Here is a 22,653-nt window from a genome sequence, read left to right on the forward strand (position 1 = left end):
AAAAAAAAAAATCTTCTGGGGGGCGCCTTTGTCTCAAGGAGTAGGGCGCCAGCCCCATATGCTGGGGGTGGTAGGTTCAAGTCCAGCCCTGGCCAAAACTGCAAAAAAAACAACGACTTTCTGAGGGCTTACTAAACACCAAGTGCTACATGACTAATAGATCCCTAATAAAGGACAAAGAAAATAAAACTTTCAAAGAGGAGACAGCAAGAAAACAGATAATTTGTATATATGATGATAAAAGGTATAATAAAAATAGTATAGTTTCTGTGTCCTTGTGTTTTGGTTCAGGCTGCTGCAACTAAACACTGGGTATCTTAAGTAACAAACATTAAGTTTGTTAATAGTTAACACAGTTCAGGAAGCTTGAAGTCCAAGATCAAGGTGTGAGGCTGGCCTGGTTCATGGGGCCTTCTTTCTAGTTCTGTTTTGTCTTTATATTCTTACATAGCAGAGAGAGGGGAGCAAGGAATCTCTTTAGTATCTTATTATAAGGAAACTAATTCTATTCATGATTCTACTCTCATGACCTAATCACTTCCCAAAGGCCCCATCTCCTAACACCGCTGTGGGGGGGGTTAGGATTTCATAATACAAATTTTGAGGATTCATACACATTCAGTTCGTATACCTTACTATGTTCCAGATCAGGCGTCCTCAAACAACTGCCTGCAGGCCACATGCAGCCCACTGAGGACATTTATCCGGCCTGCCGAGTGTTTTTGCCACCGCTGCCTCTCCTGCTTAGCAGCTGACTTGTCCTGGGGCCCACAGTCCTCCGGCCCTCCAACAGTCTGAGGGACAGTGAACTGGCCCCCTGTTTAAAAAGTCTGAGGACCCCTGTTCCAGACTCTGTAATGAGTGCTTTATATATATTGATTCATTAGTATTTTCATTATAATTCTACTAGTCAGGTGCTGTTATTACAATATTATTAGAGATGAGGAGTTGATATCACAGGGAGATGGAATAATGTGTTCAAATTCACATCAGTAAGTGATGGGAACTGATGTTCTAAACCTGACATTGATTACTTAGAGTGAGTAAATGTGTTACATGAGCAGAAGAGGCATTTCCTAGGCAATTTTAATAAAAGTAGGTCATTTGCCAAAAACGTATCCCTGCATTTCATTTGTTTCCATGAGGATCCCTCAAATTGTAATACGTGTACAAGAATTTAGCCCCTGATTATGGGCTCTGTGGGGTTTTCGTCACAGGTTTTCTGTGTGTGTACCCGTGCGGGCATGCATGGGTGGAATTGGCCAACAGTCCGAAGATTTTCTTGATCTCTACATATAACTAGACCTTGTTTCACATAACCTTCTGCCATTTGTGAACTTAGCTCCCTAAATATTTGTTAACAGGTTGAGAAAGTCTGGTAGTGGCTCCCAAAACGTCACATTCAAGAGACTTCAGAAAAAAGTAGCTAATTGGGGTCTAAATTCTGAAAAACTATTCTCCGGTTACATATTGCATTTGCCCCCCACAGTTCATATTTGATTATATATAGTCAATTCCTTCTCGTTCACATAATCTCATCCTGGCATAAAACTCAGCAAAAGTGTCCATGAAACATTTGTATAGTTAGTATGACCTCAGCTTTATCTCTTAAAAAACGTTTCTCAGAACTATGTTCACACAAATTTCTTTTATAGATTCTTTGTCATCTTATTCTCCTAAGTAAATCTAATAATATGATTAGAGTTGCTCAGATAAGCTTCCACGTCAAGGTTTTATTCATTTCTGATTCATTGTGTCTATTATTAAACCCAGCTGTTGATGTTTTTGAACAAACTGATTTCTGAATTAACTCTACATTGTGTTCTGTAATAACCCCACTTCAGTATTATCATGGGTTGCTCCCAATTTACTTTTAGATAATTAAAGCCTCTCTTTATTTCCATCCAAGTTGTCTGTTTTATTTCCCAGAACACAAGGATGTGATTTCACTCATGTTGCTCTAGGGGTCTAAAGTGGATAATCATTTTTCTACATCTGCCCTCATCAGTGTCTGCCTGCAATATACGTTGCTATATCCCTACCCTTGGCTTCCTCTCACTGGCATTCACATTTTTACTGATATACTGTGTCCTTCTGCCACAAGCGATTCCTTGCCGTTTTCCTATAAAATCTGTACCTTTGCAACGGAATTGTCCTAATTTCCCTCACATGTTAGTTAGATGTTTTTCCTTTACTGACTTGTTTGTTATGATTATTTTCATATGTCTGCCTCAGAACTTATGACATCTATAACTGAAACATTAAAAAGTATATACATTTCTTAATATCGGGATATACAATTTGCAGGTGGTAACAGGAGTGAACAAAATCTAGGTCATCACAAATAAATCCTTGTTTATTTTCCTTTTTGCACAGTGAAAACTTGAAATATATTCACATGTGTACATTACTGGCTAAATAGAACAAAGGAAAAGTGATTTGTATAATTTTCCTCTTCAATATTCTGACAGATTTATTTTTAGAATGGCATATCTATAATTGTGCATATATATCTGAATGTGTGTATACAAGTATAGGTATACTTAAAAATCCTATATTCTTTATAGGCTTACTTTATACTCTATATACTTTATATTTATATCTAATTAATATGTTATTCTTTAACAAATAACTACTTCTCAAATGAGAAAATCAAGTAATAGAATTTGTGATTAACTTGTAGAATTGATACTTTTCTGTAGCTGGAGTTTAGAACTGATATGGCTAGGATGAGTATCTTAGATTTTTTAAATTTCTCTCTCTCTCTGTATGAAAATAATTATTTTCCAGGATTGTCAAAATGCAAATTTCCTAGGAAGACTACATCATTATATACTTTTATTGTAAAATAGGCATTGAGAAATATAGTTGATGTAAGTAGAAAATTTCCATGAAGGTAAAATTTATTATTACTATTATACATCTTACTTTATAAATGAATAACTTTCTTACTTAATTGCTTTTTCTTAATGAGAAGAATAACATGCTCACTGAGAAATCTATATTCCCAGAAAATAGGAAGGCACGTTTTGAGATTGTATACATGAATTTAATGCTATGTAGTGATTAAAAACAACAACAACAAAAGCTTCAACTTTTTGTTTAGAGACACCCAAATCTCTACACTTTCCCACTATTTCTATCAAGCAAAAATCCATCTTCCCTTAGTTTAGCATATTTACAAATATGTCATCTTTACCTGTTAAGAAATAAGATTTCCTTCATTTTTATTTTAATCTTTTAACAGCATGTACTTGAAAAGGATTAGATTTAAAATAATAGAAATCCAGATTTTCCTCTTACTTGCCAATTATTACTTACTCCCCACTATGTGAAATATATTATAAGAATTCCTAGTACTTGATGTGAATGATTTTTCAGAAAGTTTTTCTATTTCACAAGGAGAAGAGTTGGGAAAATGATTTCTTAAAACTTTAGTATTCCTATCCCTTGCTAGTACGGGGATGAGATAATTATAGAAATTTTTCTGACTTTAGAATTTCAGTCACTCAATTTTAAAGAATAGACCTGCTCAAAATATACACAAATGTTGCACATAGGCAAATGTAACCAAAAAAAAAAAAAAAAAAAGTAATGTTGTATGTGCAGGGCCCTTTTGATTATACGGATTCTACAAGGTCTGACAATTAACTTCACCGACTCATCTTACCAAAGGCCCTACATACTGCATTGCTGAATATCACCACAGTTCCCTTAGAGCTACTCTTCTTGGAAGTGGTGCACTGATGCTAACAGCTGCTCCACCCTTCAGAGCAATTTTAGAACCCTTTCTGAAATGGCCATTAGTGCTGCTGTTGTATGAGGTCTGACAATTAAGTTCACAAACTTAGCCTGGAAAAAAGTGCTTTAAAGTGGGATCAGTGCACAGCTTCCCACAGGGAATATCTTGAAAGTGGCCATAGGGATATTAAACAACGCGATATGTAGCACTTCTTATAGGGTGAGTTTGTGAGCTTAATTGTCCAGCCTCCTATGACCACACCTCTGATGGCTGTTCCAGTAAGAGTTCTGAAATTGTTTTGAACGTGGACTTTATGCTGGTGCCAGTGCACACCTTCCCAAGGAAAATACTTCAGAAGTGTTCAGAGTCATGTTCAGCAATGAGGCATGGGGCACCTTTCCTAGGATGAGTTCACAAACGTAATTGTCTGACCTCATATACACCCTGTTGATTTTTTTCCTTTGCTGTGAAAAAACTTTTAAATTTAGTTGTCCTGTTTACTTTTTGTTGCTGCATTATATCTCTTTGTGTTCCAGTCAAAAAATTTGTCTTAGTTGATTCTTAGAGGAGTTTTTCTGATAGTGTCCAGAATTTTTATGGTTTCAGGTCTTACACTTATATCTTTATTCTAACATGAGTTAATGTTTGTGTATTGTGAGACGCAGTGATCCTGTTTTATTCTTCAGCATGTGGTGATCCAGGTTTTCCAGCACCATTTCTTTCACCAGTGCATGATTTTGTCTGTTCTGTCAAAAATCAGGTGATCATAGCTATATAGTTTGATTCCTGGGTACTCCAGTCTGTTCCTTTGGCTTATGTATCTACCTTTAAGTCAATACCATGCTAGTTTAGTTACTATAGCTTTGTAGTATAATTTACAATCAGGTAATGTGACGCCTCTGTGTTTTTTTCTTTTTGCTTAAGATTGCTTTATTTATTTGGGTACTTTTCTTGGTTTGAGTCAAAGTTTATGATTTTTTTTTCTAGATCTGTGAAAAATGATGTTGATATTTTCGTGGCAATTGAATAGATAAATCAGTATGAGCGTTTTAACAGCACTGAGTCTTCTAATCCATGAGCATGGGGTGTTGTTTTTTTTTTTTTTTCATTTGTTTGGGCCACTCATGATATTTTTTCCAAACTATGTTTTGTAGTTCTCTTTCTAGAGAATTTTCACCCTCTTGGTAAAGTGTATTCCTCAGTATTTTATTTTCTTTGCAGCTACTTTAAATGCTTTAAATGGCATTATGTTCTTCATTTGACTCTCAGCTTGACTGAAATTAGGATATAGAAATGCTATTGATTTGTATACATTGATTTGTAGGCTGAATCATTGATAAATGTATATATCAATTCTGTGAGTCCTTTGAGGGAATTTTAGGATTTTCTGGATATAGATTATATTATCTACAAACAGGGATAATTTGACCTCCTTTTTCCTGATCTGGATGCTGTACATTTCTCTCTCTTGCCTGATTGCTATGGCTAGGGCTTCCAGTATTATGGAAAATAGAAGTGGTGATACTGGGTACCATTGTCTCATTCCAGTTCTTAGGGGGAATGTTTCACCTTTTCCCTTTTCAGTATGATATTGGCAGTGCATTTGGCATATACAGATTTTATCATTTTGAGTTACTTTCGTTCTATCCCTAGTTTGTTCTGGGTTTTTATCATGAAATGTTGCCAAATTTTATTGAATCCTTTTCGGCAACTATTGAGGTGACCATAGGTTTTTGTTATTTTTGTTTATGTGGTGAATTATATTCATTGGTTTGCTATGTTGAATCAGCCTTTCATCCCTGGAATGAAACCCACTTGACCATGGTGAATTATTTTTTGTGTGTATGCTGTTGAATTGGTTTGCTAGTGTTTGGTTGAGGAATTTTGCATCTATGTTCATAAGGGATATTGGTCTTTTTTGTTGTCTCCTTTGCCACCTTTAGTATCAAGGAAAAAAAAAATTAGGGAGTGTTTCTCTCTATTGCCCTCTTCTTAATATTATGGGACAATTTTAGCAGAATGGGCCCCTGTTCTTCTTCATAGATCTGGTAGAATTCTGCAGCTGTTTGGGCCCAGTTTTTTGTTTTCTTTTCCTTTTTGAGGGGAGAGTGTTAAATAGGGTTTCAATCTTGCTACTCATTATTGATTGATTCAGAATTCCTATTTATTCCTGATTCAAGCTTAGGAGATTGTGTGTTTCCAGGACTTTATCCATTTACTCCAGGTTTTCTAGTTTTTGTGCATAAGCATTTTCATAGTGGCCTGGATGATAGTTTGTATTTCTGTGACAGCACTTGTAGTATCTCCTTTTAAAATTCTGAATGAGTCTGTTTCTTTTCTATTTCTCTTTAATCTAGCTAGTGGCCTATCAATATTGCTTATCTTTTCAAAAAACCAATTCTTCTAAATTGAAATATATGTTTTTGTCTCACTTAATTCTGCTCTGAATTTTGTTATTTCTTTCCTTCTGGTAGCTTTCAGTTTGATTCTTCTTTTTCTAATTCCTTAAGGTGTGACATTGGGTTAATTTGTGACCTTTCTGTATTTTTGTGTAAACATTTGTCTATACATTTTTCCTATAGCATTGCTTTTGCTGGTTCCCATATATTTTGGAAGCTTATTTTTCCTTTGTCATTCAATTCGATTTTTTTTCTATGTTGACTTTGTCAATAACCCAAGGAACCTTGATCTATCAGTGGACTGTTGATGTCCCTGGATGTTACATTGTTGCTGTTTCTTTCCTTCTTTAGATCTTGTATGAGTTGCTTTACTAATTTGGCAACTGCATACATATTAAGTATTATTATATGTTCTTGTTGAGCCCTTTGTCATTGTATAAGGATATCTATCTTTGTCTTTTTTACCACCATTAATTTAAATTCCATTTTGTCTGATGTGAGAATAGCTTACTCATGCTCACTTTTGGTTCCCATTTAAATGAAGTATTTTTTTCATATTCCTTTACCATCTTTGAAAATCTCTGCAAGTTGAGTTTCTTAAAAGCAAAATATATATTTGATTGTTCTTTAATCCATTCAGCCAATATATTTTTCTGAAGGGCAGTATTAAAATTGTTCACATTCAATGTTAGTGTTGATATGTGCATATCACTCTGGTCATCATTTTGGTTGTTTTGTTCTCTCTCCTTTGTGTTGCTATAATTTTTATCTTTTGATTTTTTGTACACTGGTGAGTATTGATTAGTCTTTTCCATGTATAGAACACTTTTAAACATTTCTTGTAGGGTAAGTCTAGTGGGGAGAAATTCTCTTATGTTTGCTTGTCTGGGAGACATTATTTCTCCTTCATTTAGTTTTGGAGGATACACAGTTCTTGCTGATGGTTATTCAGTTATTCAATTTTCTAGGTTTTCCAGGTCTTTTGATTTTTCTTCTTCTCCCTCAGGAATGCCTATGATTCTTACATTTAGCCATTTTACACAATCTCATATTTCTTGTAGACTTTGTTTGTTCCTCTTGATTCTTAGTCCTTTATTTTTAATTGACTTGGTTAATTCAAAAGAGTTGTTGTCAAGTTCCGAAATTTTTTCTTCTCCTTGGTCCAGTATATCCTTAAAACTTTCCATTGCGTTTTGTACTTCCCTAAATTCATATTTCATTTCCAGAAGTTCTATTTTTTAAAAATTATCTCTCTCTCTCTTTTTTTTTTTTTTTTTTTGCAGTTTTTGGCCAGGGCTGGGTTTGAACCCATCACCTCCAGCATATGGGACTGGTGCCCTACCCTTTGAGCCACAGACCCCACCCTAATTTATCTATCTCTTTAGTAAAATTTTCATTCATTTCCTAAATTATTTTTCTTTGCTTATTTGAGTTGGTTTTCTATTTTTTTCTTGGATCTCATTGAGGGTCTTTACAATCCATAATTGAAATCCTTTAGCTGTCATTTCAGATTTTTTCATTTTGGTTGGTGTTCATTGCTAGAGAGCTTCTGTGCTCGTTGGCGGGGTAGGCAGTGGTCAGTCTGATTCTTCACACTTCCAGAATTCCTATGCTAATTCCTACTCATCTGGAGCATGTTTTATTTCTTCTGTTTGGACCTTTTTTGTTTAGATGGAACTTCCCCCAGCCCACTATTAATAATATACCTGCAGCTTATCCTGGGTAAGAAATTTCGGCTTTGTTTATGGGTCCTTTGGAGTCTAAGTTCTGGATGGACACCTTCGTTATAGATATCCCTAGTGTGATGATTTTCTCAGTTGCCAGCTATTTGTAGGCTACCATGGTTGTGGTCAGATGTCCTGTCTTTTGTCTAAATGGGGAGGTAAAAGTCTTTGAAATCTCTTCTCTTTCCCCAGCCCTGTGGTCTTATTAACAGTGTGAATTATATTGGATTGTCCAGTCCATGTAGGTGGTGCTTCCCAGCACGAGTCAGCCACATCTTATGTGATAAAATCATTAAAGCCGTAATGGCTTATGTATAGTTGTCCTCCCAGCCAGTAGGTGGTGCTTGACAGAAAGAGACAGCTTCAGTGTTGGTTTGAGGGACCTATGTCCTGCTCTAATCCTCCAGGGGAAGAGTTCGGGTGCCCCACATGGTGAGAGGGGCTCTGGAACTGTTAACCACCTCCTTTTTGGGTGGAGCAGTGCTGGGCAGGGCCAGATCCAGTGAGACTGCATTCAGGCTCCATGAAGGTGAGCACAGAGCTGGGAGGCACCACGGGTCTGCTCCCCGACCACTGGGAAAGCTGCCTGGGAGGACTACAGCTGTCCCACCCAGCCAGAACGTCTGCTCATGGGACAGGGGCTGTCTCTGTGCCCCTCTCTCTGCGGAAGCCCCAGTGTGGTGGGGCAACAACAGAGAAGCAGCAGCCACTTCTGAGAGCTCAGGCCCAGGCAAGCCTTGAACCCCACGCTGCTTAGCAGCAGTCCACGGGGGAGGAAGGGGGAGAAAGAGCTGACCCTCTTGTCCCCTTTGTCCTTCTCCCTGGAGCACAGCCTGTCCTAAACACCCAACCTCTGCTATCACACAGTTCTTCTGGTCCCACGAGCTAGCTGTGACCACAGGCATTTTAGTAATTGTTGGGGAATGTTTGTGTGGGGACCAGTGACAAGAAAGGTGAGGGCTGAGGATTGATGGGAAGGACAAAGAAACACAATGGGTAGAAAACTAGCACGGTGTCTGCCACTTCAGCTTGGGTCTGTGGTGAGGGGAGCAACCCAGAGGGGGCTGGCAGCCCAATGCCGTCATCTCCAGAAACTCCCAGGTCACTGCTGGCAGCTGATTTAGGTTCGTGAGGGCAGATAGGCTCTCCGTCAGTTCAGGAGCTGCAATCGGCCAGAAGCGTGAAGGGAGGAAAAACAAGCGCTCCCACCTACCCCCTCCACAGGGCTCCAAAGTCCTCAAGATTGCTCTCTGCCGAAATCTTGCTGTTTCTGGTTCTACTGCACAACTTCTTGGGGAATTTCTTGAAAATTCTGGCATTTGTCCTTAGAAATACACCTGGATTATGTTTTATTCATCTAAAATGTGTCCTTCTTTCCATGATGACCTGGTAACCACAGTCTCTAGTCAGCCATCTTGTCTCCTCTCCTTCACTTATTCTCAAATATGGCTTTTAGTTTAACTTTTAAACAAAAAAAATTATTTTGGACAATCTTTTGGCATTCAAACAGGCTAAAATGTTATCTATCCTTTTCTGTAAATGTCAGTGAAAAATGTCAACTTTGAACCAATGACACTATTTTACACCTTTGTTTGTGTGTTTTGTTGCTTTGCATACAAGGTTTTCCTTATAGTGTATTTCTCCCTAAGAGGCAGCACTTTGTTAATATGGCTGTGTACAATTTTCTGACAAGTGCTGAACCTACGCTAACAAAAAATGGTTCTTATTTATGATGTGTCAAATTACTGTTCTGAGAGTAGACCTTTTAGGTTGCATTCAGCCTTTAATTTGACTGAATTTAAATGCCATAAAATGCCTTTTAGTTGGGCCATGGCTGGCATATTATATATCTCATTTCAATGGAAAACATTCACATGCAAATACAGTTTGTTTGGAGTGAGGACAAATGCGCCTATCATGACTGATGAAGGCTTTTGATCACAGTTCTACAAACTGAAACCTTGAAAAAGAAGAGGCTATTTGGACTGGCATCTGCAATCCCATGAATTATTTAGTTCACATTATTCATAAATCTCTTTGAAGAGGAGGTTTTAGGAGGTTTTAAGGAGGAGTAGTCATAGTTATGTTGCCAGCTTTAATGCATGCTTTAAGTGCCTGCCTGCACATGAACACTTTCTTTAAATGTTAAGAATTCTATAGCCCAGAAAGTGAGTTACCTGAGTAGTCTAGCAAGGTAATCTCATAGTTCTTAGGAAACGGAATCAGATGCCCACTCTATGCAGTGAGAAGAGCATAGACAGAGCATTTGATGTAGTGTATGAAGAGAAATAGGTAAAACACACCTAAGAACACAATTCTCTGTTCCAGCTCCCCAGTAGGACAAGCAAAAAGACCTCCTTGTTCCCATTACTATGATTCTTTTCTTCCCGGTGCCTTTGTACCTTACTGCTACCTCGAAAGACTTCTCTTGTTCCAGATATCCAACCAGCTTTGTTTAGCTAAGGAATTGATTTTTCTAAATCTTAATCCCACTGCTGGTGACATAGTTCTAGTATTGCACTTACGTTCTGACTAAATTACTTGTTTGCATATTTGTTTACTTTCCTAGATAAGATTCTTGAAGATAGGACTTATATTTAAGCATACTGTTTGTTTCAGAACATCATCATACCTATAATTTATAGTGCATGTTTAAGAAATGGCTATACATTATCTTGATTCGAATAACCTTCAAATTATGCTTCCCAATGGAACAATATTCTGTATTGTTTCCAGTTTTTAGAAAAAAACTATAAATTCAAGGAGAGGGTAGATATAAAGGTTGTGTGCAATTAAGTAGTATGTTTCCACATTTGAAATGTTGAGAAAAGATTAATGTTTACCTTCATTTTGAACTTTGGACTCCCTATGTAGGGGTCTTCTGGCTTTCAGCAGGCATGGGTATTGGACTCATGTTCAGATATAGTTGTCAGAGAATGAGTCAGAAGGCTCAAGTTTAATTTTCTCATTTGAATTTTTAAGTTATGCTTCCAGGTTTTAAAATTAATGAACAGTTGCAGTTTCTGTTGCAGAATAGCTGTCTCTGCCCTTCTCTTTAGCGTGCATGGTATTTGCTAATCAATGCCGGAAAGGAGGTGAGACCAGATAACCTTTACTGGTACCTTCTAACTCCAAGATTCTCTGATGCTCTAAAATCATCCCAGGTGGGATTTTAGGCTTAATGTGGATTCAAATGCAAACAACTTGAATAAATTTAGTTACAATTTGACTGTTTAAAAGTCCTGAGAGCTAATTATATTTTTCTTTCTCTCTAAAATATATTTTACTGTAAACTGTTGAGACTGTTCAACATGTTTATTAATCTGTACATGTAAAACCGTTTATAAAATTATGAAAAATAGCATCTTGACATATTTTCTTTCTCAGGTTGATGTATTATTGTTCCATAGATAAAATGAACTAGTATATGAGGGCTGAACTTCAGGAGGTGTGTTATGAGTGAAAGGCCCTTGTACTGGGCGGTGCCTGTGGCTCAAAGGAGTATGGTGCCAGCCCCTTACACCGGAAGTGGCGGGCTCAAACCTGGCCTCAGCCCAAAACTGTAAAGAAAAGCAAAAGAAAGGCCCCTGTGCTAAAATCTGAAATATTAAGAACTTTCTTAATCTCTCTTCTGAGTAGCTGGGGTAGTACTTAGTCAATCTTTTAGTGTTTTATAGGCCTCAATTTCCACATACACAATTTGGAATTAACAATGTCTGACCTCAGAGTTTCTTTGTGAATCCGTACAGAATCATAGATACAGAAAGTACACATTTGCTTTTTTAACAGTGAAACTTAGTAATACCAACTAATACCAACCTTACAAAACTGAGTGTTGAATGCCATCTGTAAAGAAAACTTTCTTATTTTAAGAATTCATTTTCAAATTCATTTTGTGACATTATTGTTTATTGTATCATATTGTCATATTTACATTTTATATAATATTGGCATGTTTAAATATATATTTCTTTCAAGGTGATCACAAAAAAAGACATTTTTCATTGCGAATGTGGCTATTACAGACATTCAACCTCAAAGCAGAATGTACCAACTTAAAAACAAAAACAAACAGAAATGATAACCTACTGTCTTTTTAAAGATTAGATATTGATTAAAATGTGAACTCTTGCATACCATATGATTATCTTTCAATTATACATACTGTATATATATAACCTTTTGCCTACATCCAGTGCTGGATATATAAAATGAACATAGTGATTACATCTAGCATTATTTTACAATCCCAAACTAGCAGCTGAATTAATAATAGCACAATATAAGGCAATCTTCTCGCTTGTGCTTAGTAGAAATTTGAGGTACTAGGAAAATGAGAATCCAGAATATATTTCTGTTTTACTTGACTTGATCAAAAAGTATTTAGCCCTTTCTTTCAGTGACAAATCTCATTCCAAATAGAAATCTACTACAATGTCAAACTGTCTGAATTGAATGTAAATACAAATCATGATATTGATTTTCTTGAGTGGATTATAAAATCTAATTTGTTGTTTTGTAGTCACAGTTATTTTCATCTAGCCTTTTTCCTAAAATATATGCGCTGTTCTAGAGACAAGAGATAATTTATGACATTCGAAGACATTTTAACCTAATTTGCTTCCACATAGGAAATAACAAAGTGGCTTGTTCAGGACATTGTAATTATGGAAAAGCTTTCATCTTTCTCTGCAGCCCCCTCTTTGATTTCTCGTCATATTCTAATAATAGATACTATTTGAAATAACTTTCTCAAAGGCTCTTTTGGGCAGTGTTTGTGATAAACTTCCAAAAAACTCTTCTGTAAAGCTGTCATGAGAAGATGCCGCAAGTACCTACATGAAACAGATTTTCTGAAACTGAGCTCTTAAGACCATTTTCCATTTTATTTCCCTATGACCTCATTATTGTTACCTATTGGCATGTTGCCAATTAGGGCAGAGTATGTTTGCAAGCTCCTTCTTTCAAATATTCAGATAACGATATTACTAGTACTGCACTCAGAACTCAGAGAATATTTGACTCAAATGAAAACTATGTATAGTGTATATGGTGTTAGAGTTTTTTCCCCTCATTACTATTTACGCGTATTAACAGGATATTGGCATAGAAATCTAGATCAGATTTTATTCTGTATTTCTTTATATAAGAACATGTAACTTTTAAAATAACTTATAATATTTCTTTTAAAAAGTGTTCTGTCCCTGAAAGTGGGTCAGACTATAGTCTATTTCATCTACATTTTTTTGTAGGTACTGTTGAGACGGTCATCATGTCTCCGAGAAACTTCGTGTATTTTTCTTCTCCTTGTGTGGATTTCAGATTGTGATGAGGTCACAGGGGATCCTCAATAGCTCGACATTTGTTATTGTGTCTTCAAGTGCTGATCGTAACACTTGAACCGTAGTGTATACCCTAGAATTCACATGAGAATTAGTGTTACTGTATCTCTCAAGGTAGAATAATTCCTACTGACCCAGATAGCTACCTACACGGTGGCTAACAAATAATAAAATATATAGAAATCATTTGCTTTATCAATAACAAACTAAAATACTAAAAGAAGGCAGAGAACATAGGAAAGAAGATGCCACTCAAGTTCTCCATGAGATAATTACCCACTAGGACACAAACATTAGTAGCCTAGCACTTACTTATTTGCAGTTTAATTAGCAATATGATTTCTTCTCTTGTCACTTCCTGGGTTTAAGTAATGTAGCATCTATGAGTCATAAAGCCTTTAATGTATTATAGTATTAATATAATGAAACCATTGGGCATTAGTAATTTTCAAATTTAAATAAATTGAAAGTGAAACTATGGTACATGTATACCATGGAATGAGTACTATTCAGACATAAGAAAGCTGGAGACTTTGTGTCTTTGTATCTACCTGGATGGATTTGGAGAACATCCTCCTAAGTAAAGTTATCACCGGAATGGAAAAGCCAGCATCCCATGTGCTCAGTCTGAACATGAAACTAGTAGATGAGTAACTCACCTAACCAGCACTGTGTGGAGACACAGGGCACACCTGGGTGAAGGGCTCCACTACACCTTGGACTTTACCTAACAAACTCAAACAATGTAACCTAATCTATACCCTTATATTAATCTGAAATTTTAGAAAAAACTGTGAAAAGAAGAATTTGAAAATGATACTTTTAAATGATCACACGTCTTTCACTGAATTATGGAATTGATGAACTATAAATCGGTATCTAGGTACTCCTCGCATTGGCCTGCCACAACACAGAATTCTGTACAGTGTATATTTGAGTCCTGAGTCCAGTTAGTGTCGGTCACTTAGTTTTAAGAAATCATAACCCTGCCTAAAAGGTAAGTGAGGCTGAGATTAGAGAAGTAGAAGGAGGGAATCTGACATGGTGGCTGGTGCATAACGTTTTGGAGGTCACTTTCCACTTTACTCTATCTCCTCACTGGGGATATCCACGAGAAGGGAAAGCCAGGCAGTTCCTCATCATGTGCTTGACCTTGCCAGCTTTGCCAAAACCATTACCTTTGGTTATCCTGGGAAATGAACAGGTTATCTGAAGCCACTCTGAGGGAGATTAGATAGACTCTCCTGAGTTATTCCTAATAATTTTCTAACTCTGCACTGCTTTTCCAGAATTAGGAAACATGGCCTCTATATTTATTCTATGACAATTTGTTTGAAATAATATGCCATACCAGCACACTGTCCTCGGTTTCAAATCTCTCTCTACTTAGTTAAATCATCTCAAAAATTAAGTACTTGCTATATGTACACATTTTATGATTTCTGTGAAATACTTTTTGTTTGTCCATTTTTATTTGACCTATTTTTGCTTCTGGCTCACCTCCTGTCATTGTCCTACTGAAGCTGGTACTGTAACTCCCGGATTCTGTGTAATCTCCAAGTGCTACCGTCAGACTTTATGGCAATGATTCCCAATCACCCATGATAGTGATTACAAAACTGTTATCAGTCAATGTGAGTGTTTATTTGGTCATACATTGGTTTTCTAGCTGAAGCTATTCTCACTTACTAACACAAAGGGCAGCAACTATTCCTCCTAGAAAAATTTTTTTTTTTTTTTTTTTTGAGACAGAGCCTCAAGCTGATCCCCTGGGTAGAGTACCATGGCTTCACTGCTCACAGCAACCTCCAACTCCTGGGCTTAAGCGAGTCTCCTGCCTCAGCCTTCCAAGTAGCTGGGACCACAGGCACCCGCCACAATGCCCGGCTAATTTTTGGTTGCAGCCATTATTGTTGTTTGGCCGGCCTGGGCTGGATTCGAACCCACTACCTTAGGTGTATGTGGCTGGTGCCTTAGCCACTTGAGCCACAGGCGCCGAGCCGAAAAAAATTAAAAGTAAGACACTATCAGTGGTAAAATAAAAATAAAAATGAAAAAACTGTTATAATTATATGTCTATGTGATTATGCAAAATGGTATTCCATATACACACATTTGCATACACATAGGGAGAAAAAGCTAACGTCATGTGATTTTTCACATGCCACTTTCTGCCTTGGAATATGAATTCCTGTTGGTACATGGTGTACCACTGTCAGTTCTACTTGCCAATCTGAGATATTTGGTGGCACAAAAAGTATTCAAGCAATCATTATAGTTGTTCTAACATTTTACCAATACTAATTATGGTCATAAAAGTATCATTTATTTTGTATATATTTAAATAAGTGAGTTATATTTTAAATAAATGAGTTGTATTTTGAAACAAATTAGTGTGTAAAAAGTCTGAGTTGGGGTAGTAATTCAGTAGAAAAACTGAAATTGTTAACATGTTGGAAGTAAAAGAAAATATGACAAGTCTCACTGATTTGAGAAGTTGATCTTCCAAGGATCTGATTATAAACATTGTTTACAGCTAATAGTGTCCATGTAATTGGCGATACATTCAAAGTATGGATAGCAAATGCATCCATTAAAATTGGCCACTGTGGATCTGGGACTAACATGAAATGAGACAAATTATCAACAATAGTTTTTTGTTCCAGATATAGATTTGGGGTATTTCTAAAATAGTTCTTGATTTAGTAATGTAGACACAAAATATAACTTCAAAGTTTACTCATAGACTTTATTTACTGAGAGTCTTTTACTTTTGTATTTCCTTCGGGTTTCACAATAATGTATGACTAATAAATCTAAGGCTTTGCATTTATCTTATAATCTTTTCTAGAAGCAGGAGTTTGAATCCTATTTTTGACTTTAAAACTTCTCTCCTATGGTTATTGGGGCAAAAGCCATAAGCCTGCAGAGAAGTATGAAATATAAGAAATAGAGATTTAAAATCTGGTAGTAACTCATGAAGTTTAAAGAAATTCTTGAGAGTAAAAGGAAAAATACAGAATACGATACTTCAAATATTTCACGTGTATACTCTCAATGGGAGGAGCTTGAAAACAGTGGAGAGAAATAAGTCTTAATGCTAAATAATGGTTATTTCTATGTACATAATTAATTTGGTATTCGTAGAGTGAAGGGAAATGTAATGTAAATAACTATAGAGATTTCATAAGTCTCACAATATACAGGAATAAAATAGTTCAAAGCTCAAAGTTCTGTTTCACTTCTATGAAAAAAAGAATGAACATTTTATAGTAGAAATTACTCATATCTTTTGTTTTTAACAAAATTTTCTAAACCAGAGGGATTTCCATTGTACCTGTTTGCCTTGCATGTGCCATAAGTAACTTACTGATAGGAAAAATTAATGTCATTCTATATATTAATAAATATCACTGGACAGCCAAGGAGCCCATGCTGTGCTGTGTGACATACACAATCACGTTAACTCATTATAGGAAAGGTTTGAGGAATAGTAATACGGTTGACTCTTCAACAACACGGGCGTCAGGGGTGCTGGGCCCCAGGGAAGGCAAATCCCTGAGTATAATGTTTGACTCTTTTCAAACTTAAGTATTCGTAGTCTACTGTTGACTGGAAGCCTAATTATAAATTGAACAGTCAATTAAAACACATTTTGTATGCTGTATGTGTTATATACTTTATTCTTATAAATCCAGAGAAAAGAAAATGTTATTAATAAAATCATGAGGGAGAGAAACCATGCTTACTGGCTGTTACGTGGAAGGGGATCATCATCACACGGGTCTTTATCTTTCATCATCCTCCCTCTGTTCGTGTTGAGTGCTCTGAGGAGGAGAAAGAGGAGAGGCTGGTTCTGCTGTCTCCAGTGGCAGAGGCCAAAGAAAATCTACATATGTGTATGTATGAGTAGACTCACACAGTTCAAACCTGTGTTGTTCAAGGATTAGCTGTTTATAAAACAAATGCAAATAATTTTTATTAGAATATTTAAAACATTTTAACAATGTTTTAAGAATAGAAATTTCAAACGTACACAAAAATAGGAAGATGATATCTAAATAAGCACACATTTCAAGATTATTATAAAATGGGTTTTTTATCAGAATTTAATTTTGTAAAAAATTAATGACTTGAAAAGTATAGTCACAGCACTATAGCCCATCCAATACTAATGATAATTTTCTAACATAAAATATCTAAGTCTTAACTCAGAATCTAAAATAGTCTATGCATGGCAATTGTTTGATGTGTCTTTTTGGTTTCTTCACCAATTGGTGTTTTGGGTTTGTTTCTTTTTTTTTTCCCCCTGAAATGTACTTTCTTTTCTAAAGAAACCAAATGCCAAAATTGTATGTGGCTTCCTACATTTGATATTTGACCAATTGCATTGGCTTGACAGATTTGTTTCTCCTGTGCATTTGGACTTCAGAGGTTCAAGGTACAGACATGGCTGTGTTCAATTTGATTATTTTAACAAAAATTCACCTGTCCTTCTATGAGGAGGCATGTAATTCCTGGCATTACCTTCTTTTAATGATGTCAGTAAAAATAGTAATCATTGCCCAAATACAAGATTCTGTTGGAGATTGCAGAATAGTGATTTTCTACTATCTCTTCATTATCTATTAGCTTGTTTCCATTACACTCATCAGACATTTTATTAGTCTGGGACATAATTGCTACAGTGAATATTTCTTTCTAGAGATTTTTAGATATCATTTTTATACTTCTTTTCTCATATTAAATTTATATGGTTATTAAGAAAGAAAATCTAGAAAAACTAGTGAAAAATTAATGTCACACATTTTAAAGTCTTTGAATTCTAATAAGCACTAGAAGAATATTCTGCTGTTTAGATGATGTTAGTTGATAGTTAGAGAAAGATGTTATTTTCAATTCCTCATGATTAGTGAAAAAAATTGTGTTTAATGCCGTGTGGCATGCTGGGAGAAAAAATCAAAAAGGGGAAAAACACAGATGGTTGTCTAACCCTGTAAAGCAATTATTTTAATTTCAATGTCTTGGAAGATTGTAATAATGTGTTATCTGAAAAATTAGAAGTAGTAATATTTCCCCTTTTCAAATCAACATGATTTTCTTTTGTATAAAAAGGAATTAAAATCACCTGTCATCAATTACGTAATATTACCATGTTATAGGATATCTAATAATTACATTTTGACTTAGAGGATCTAAAATGTGTGTGTGGGTAGCGTGGTGTTTGGGTTGTAAATTTCCCGCTAAAGAGCTCTGTGGTCTGGATATGTCACTTATGAGCCCTGAAGCACAGTTTTGTAATATGTTGGATTGCTCTTCATTTTCATTGTATTTCTTTTGGGAATTGGTGGCAATGCCATTCTCTTTCATTTTTATAATATGTACTGTGTACTATAATGACAACTTTCTTCCTATATAAAAACTTTGTGCACTGTATCTGCTGATGGCAAAGTTTGATTTCATCTTTTCACTGCAGATATATTTGGGACATGGGAAACATCAAATACATTTGAATATGAGGTCACAGATATCAGGGATCTCTGCCTCCTTAAACTGTTTAACTTCTAAGTTTATTGCTTCCCTTTAAAGAAAAAATGGTCCCTTATCTATAAATTTTTGCATAGAAGGAAGAATGGAAAACATAGTTGGAAAAATCAGAAACAAAAGTATATAGTCTGAAAGATATGCAGAACTTTGAGCGCTCTGAATAAATACTGCCAAAGATTTTGCTAGCAGTTAACTAAATGTTTTATAGATAAATAACTTATCAGGAAACACTTCTAGAGGCACCAATAAAACCTACATTATCTACATCTTTCATATGCTGATTAAAATGTATGCACATTTTGTTAGGACAATAAATGTTAAAATTAAAAACAAGAGTTAAAAGAATAGCAAAAATGTGAGCAGGTTAAATCAGTTTTGAGTTGAGATCTATCTAATCCCTGAGAATGCCCTCCTACCCTGTTTATTTTCCCTGTTCTCCATTTGAGAAATGATCTTCAGATTCGCCAATTACTTGAAAAATTGCTTGACAGTCTTCCAAAACACTGTTCCAGTCTCTTCCAAAAAGCAGGACAAGTACCTAATTCAATGAAACTAATCAAGCACATCAGTAACGTAAGGAATTAATTGCATTTTTGCTTTTTGAAGGTTTGCAATGCAAGTTTTAGAGATACACCTTATTGCTATAAAAGATAGTTATTCAGTAACTATTCAACATTTCTAGGTAAATAGCTATGGTAATTCCATTAGTCGGGTGGTTTTCCTTCAAAAGTTATGCATAGGTTTTCATATAATTAATTATTACCGTTATACAAATTTAAAATCATAACTAATAATCTCTGAAAAAAAGTGTGAACCACCGGAATATTGTATTTATAACTTGCTGCTTTTATTATAAAGGGAAAAAATGTTGATGACGTATCTAACACTTCTCCCTGGTCAAAGTACCTTTAATTCCCTCCTTCTCATGTTAACTATAAACAGTTAAAATCGCATTTTAGGAGAATTTTCCGTCATTTGTGGGTGGTATGCAATGTGCACTTTACAATTGACTTATAATTGGACTGTGCTGACAATGGAAACTCTTACAAGTACGAACATGACATTTATGACAGGATTGCTGTCATCTTGGCTTCTTTTATTGAATATGCAGAGAATTATAATTGGGCTAACAAGCCTGGTAGCCTGGCCTCTTTCCAATTATACTAACCAACCTAGTCTAGTAATAGCTGCCTGAACACACACAGATACACACATAGACCTTTTGTTTTTCTTTCTATTTTATTTTAGTATCTCCCCAATAACCTAAGAATAAAATCCTCTGTCTTTATGTAATGTTTCAGTACAGTCTATAATTTACCTCCATTACACTCACAAATGTAAAGATGGGCTTTCTCTATCTTTATTTCTCTAATTTTTAATAAAAATAATTTTTATGAAATATTGGTTGTATTTATACATGTGAGAAGTTAATGGAGTATAATTTTCCCCAGAATGTATAATGTTTTTTGGCAGTTTTGCTTTGAATTCATGCTAAAAATTGTCAAATGGTAAACTAAAGTTTGAAATAAATTTTTCATCACGTGAACAACTCAAATGTATTGACGCGTTGTAATATTTTCTTTGAAAATGAGGTAATAGTTCAGCATAATCTAAAAATCTGTTCTCAGCCATGTGCTGTCTTAAAATACAAAAGAAACCATAAGGATATGAAATAATCCTTTAGTAATCCCCTAAAATTTTACCAAGAAATCGAAAACTGAATTTTTTTTTTATTGAAAACAAATAGTAAGAAAAGTTAAATGAAATAATTTGTGGTTTAAAATATCTCAGGAGTTTGTAGTGTATCATTTATTTGGAACATTAGATTCTATACATTTCATTTCCTTCCCTTTTACTCTCGGTTTCCACTTCCTTCTTATTTTAGAACATTGAATACACGTGCACATTTTCTTTGCCAATATTTTCAGCCCTTTCCTCTGCAGCATTTAAGGTGTTCATCTTTGTCAGGGTTTTCTGGGCAGAAATCTGAAAACAATCTGGAAATATCCTGCTGAAATAAATACCAGTACAGTCAGTCCATAAGGGATCGGACATAAAGATGTATGTTGCTAGATTGTTATTAGGAAAAAAAAAAAAAAGAAAGAAAAACTACAAACATCCTGAAATAGGAAATAGTTCCATATTTCATATAAACTACAGAAAAATAAAGCAATTATTAAAATAAATGAGTTAGCACTCTACGCCTTAACCTGGGAAATACGGGGAAAGTAGACTGCAGAGTCATGAATAGTGTAGGATCTTGTTTAGGGGGAAAATGTGCAAAATTTTTTAAGGTTACTACTTTTTGTATGAACTGTGCATTTTTAAATTTGTTAACATTAGTATACTCTTAACATTGATTATCTCCGAAGTTGACACTGGGATGAGGACATTGTTCCCTTTTCTAGATGGGTCACTTCTAAGTTTTTGATACGTATCAATATTGCATATAGAAACAAAGCAGATGTGTTACAATAATTAAAAGGGTGCAGATTTCTTGGTAAAAAAAAAAATTAATGCTTCAATATTAAGTATTTTAGTGAGTTTAATGAAACCTATGATTTTGTTTTGGCTTTGTAGAACTGATGATTGTGATTTAGTTGGTGAATCAGCTCCTTGAATTCATGTACAGTCTTTTTCATGTGCATCCTATCTATCTTAAATATTGCAGATGAAAGGGCTGAAAATATCTGTAAAGAAAATGTGCAAGTATATCCAGTGTTCTAAAATGAGAGGTTAGTGGACACAGAGAGTGAAAGGAGGAAGAAATGAAGTGTAAATAGTCTAATGTTCCAGATAATGGATACACGACAAACTCCTTAGATATTTTAAACTATTTTAAATCCAAAAGCTTAAGACCGTATCTTACAGCACAAGTCTGGGAATCAGACATACTTAAAATCAAATCCCAAATTTCCTTATTTTCAACAGTGTCATCTTTAGCAAGTATTTTGGCCTAAGTTTCAGTTTCTACATCTATCAGGGAAGGACAACAAAACTTCCTTCTCCAGGGTGTCGTTGTCAGGTGGAAGGTCCCTGGAATCAGTCTCTGGCATCTAGTAATCACTCAACAAAGCAGAAGTGACTTGCCCTTGTCATTTATTAAAGCTTCCTGGAGTTCCACTTGACACGTTAAAAAATATTAAATGTATTCAAACTATATATGAGTACTTCTCTAATTGATTTTAACTAAAATTTAGAGTTAAGGAAAACATAGAGGAAGATATATATCTTTTCAAAGCAACTTGGGGACTTGTGGTGTTGGAATTTACTGTGTTGTTTCAATCCATCTTACTTTTCTTATGCAAAGGCTTTAGTCCTACACTAACAAAATATAGCAACTGTGATTTTGTTTGTTACAGGTCTGATTAACTGAAAGTATATTGATCATGTAACCATAAATGTACTCTCATTAGACTTTAATACTATTAACATCTGTTTTCTTACTAGAGACTCTTATCTAACATCTAACGTGTTTGTTTTCTTCTTCTGCAACCTTTCCTGGGTAACCAGCGGCCGCATCAAAGAACAAAGTCAAAGGTGAGCTCCTACTCATTCTGCATGGCTCATCACGAATCATTTCTCTGCCCAGTCTCCTAAGTTCCCTTAAAGAATAGAATCAATTCTGTTGGTGATAATACTATATCAGGGTATAGATCTTTACACAAGTTCCTACAAATAAAAATATGTTACTTTAATTTCTCAGTCTCTTAGATAAATATAAATATCTGCATTTGCATGGCTGGTTGTAGGCTTGTGCCCACGTTCTATATTCCACTTTTTGGCTCGTTAACATTGTGTTTGCCAATCATAGTTTCCTTGATAAAATTGAGTACTGGATAAAAATGCAGCATGAAGTAAACCCGATGAAAAGTCTCAAAACTGAGCATGCCTTCATA

General features: G+C 35.3%; 1 protein-coding gene across 2 annotated transcripts in view; it reads left to right on the plus strand.

Annotated features, from left to right (window-relative positions):
- The window catches only part of CADM2 (cell adhesion molecule 2), a 1,018,247-nt gene that overhangs the window by 696,340 nt on the left and 299,254 nt on the right, over positions 1-22,653 (plus strand). The window contains exon 2 of one of the 2 annotated variants that reach the window (XM_012801497.2): positions 22,268-22,294. The exons of the other annotated variant lie outside the window; for it this stretch is intronic. Within the exon in view, the coding sequence (XP_012656951.2) occupies positions 22,268-22,294 (27 nt within the window). The remainder of the gene's footprint in view (positions 1-22,267; positions 22,295-22,653) is intronic. 2 annotated transcript variants of the gene reach the window in all.

Source organism: Otolemur garnettii, unplaced genomic scaffold (assembly GCF_000181295.1).
Source record: "Otolemur garnettii isolate 467f Iridium unplaced genomic scaffold, OtoGar3 scaffold00009, whole genome shotgun sequence".
In the NCBI taxonomy this organism is placed as follows: domain Eukaryota; kingdom Metazoa; phylum Chordata; class Mammalia; order Primates; family Galagidae; genus Otolemur; species Otolemur garnettii.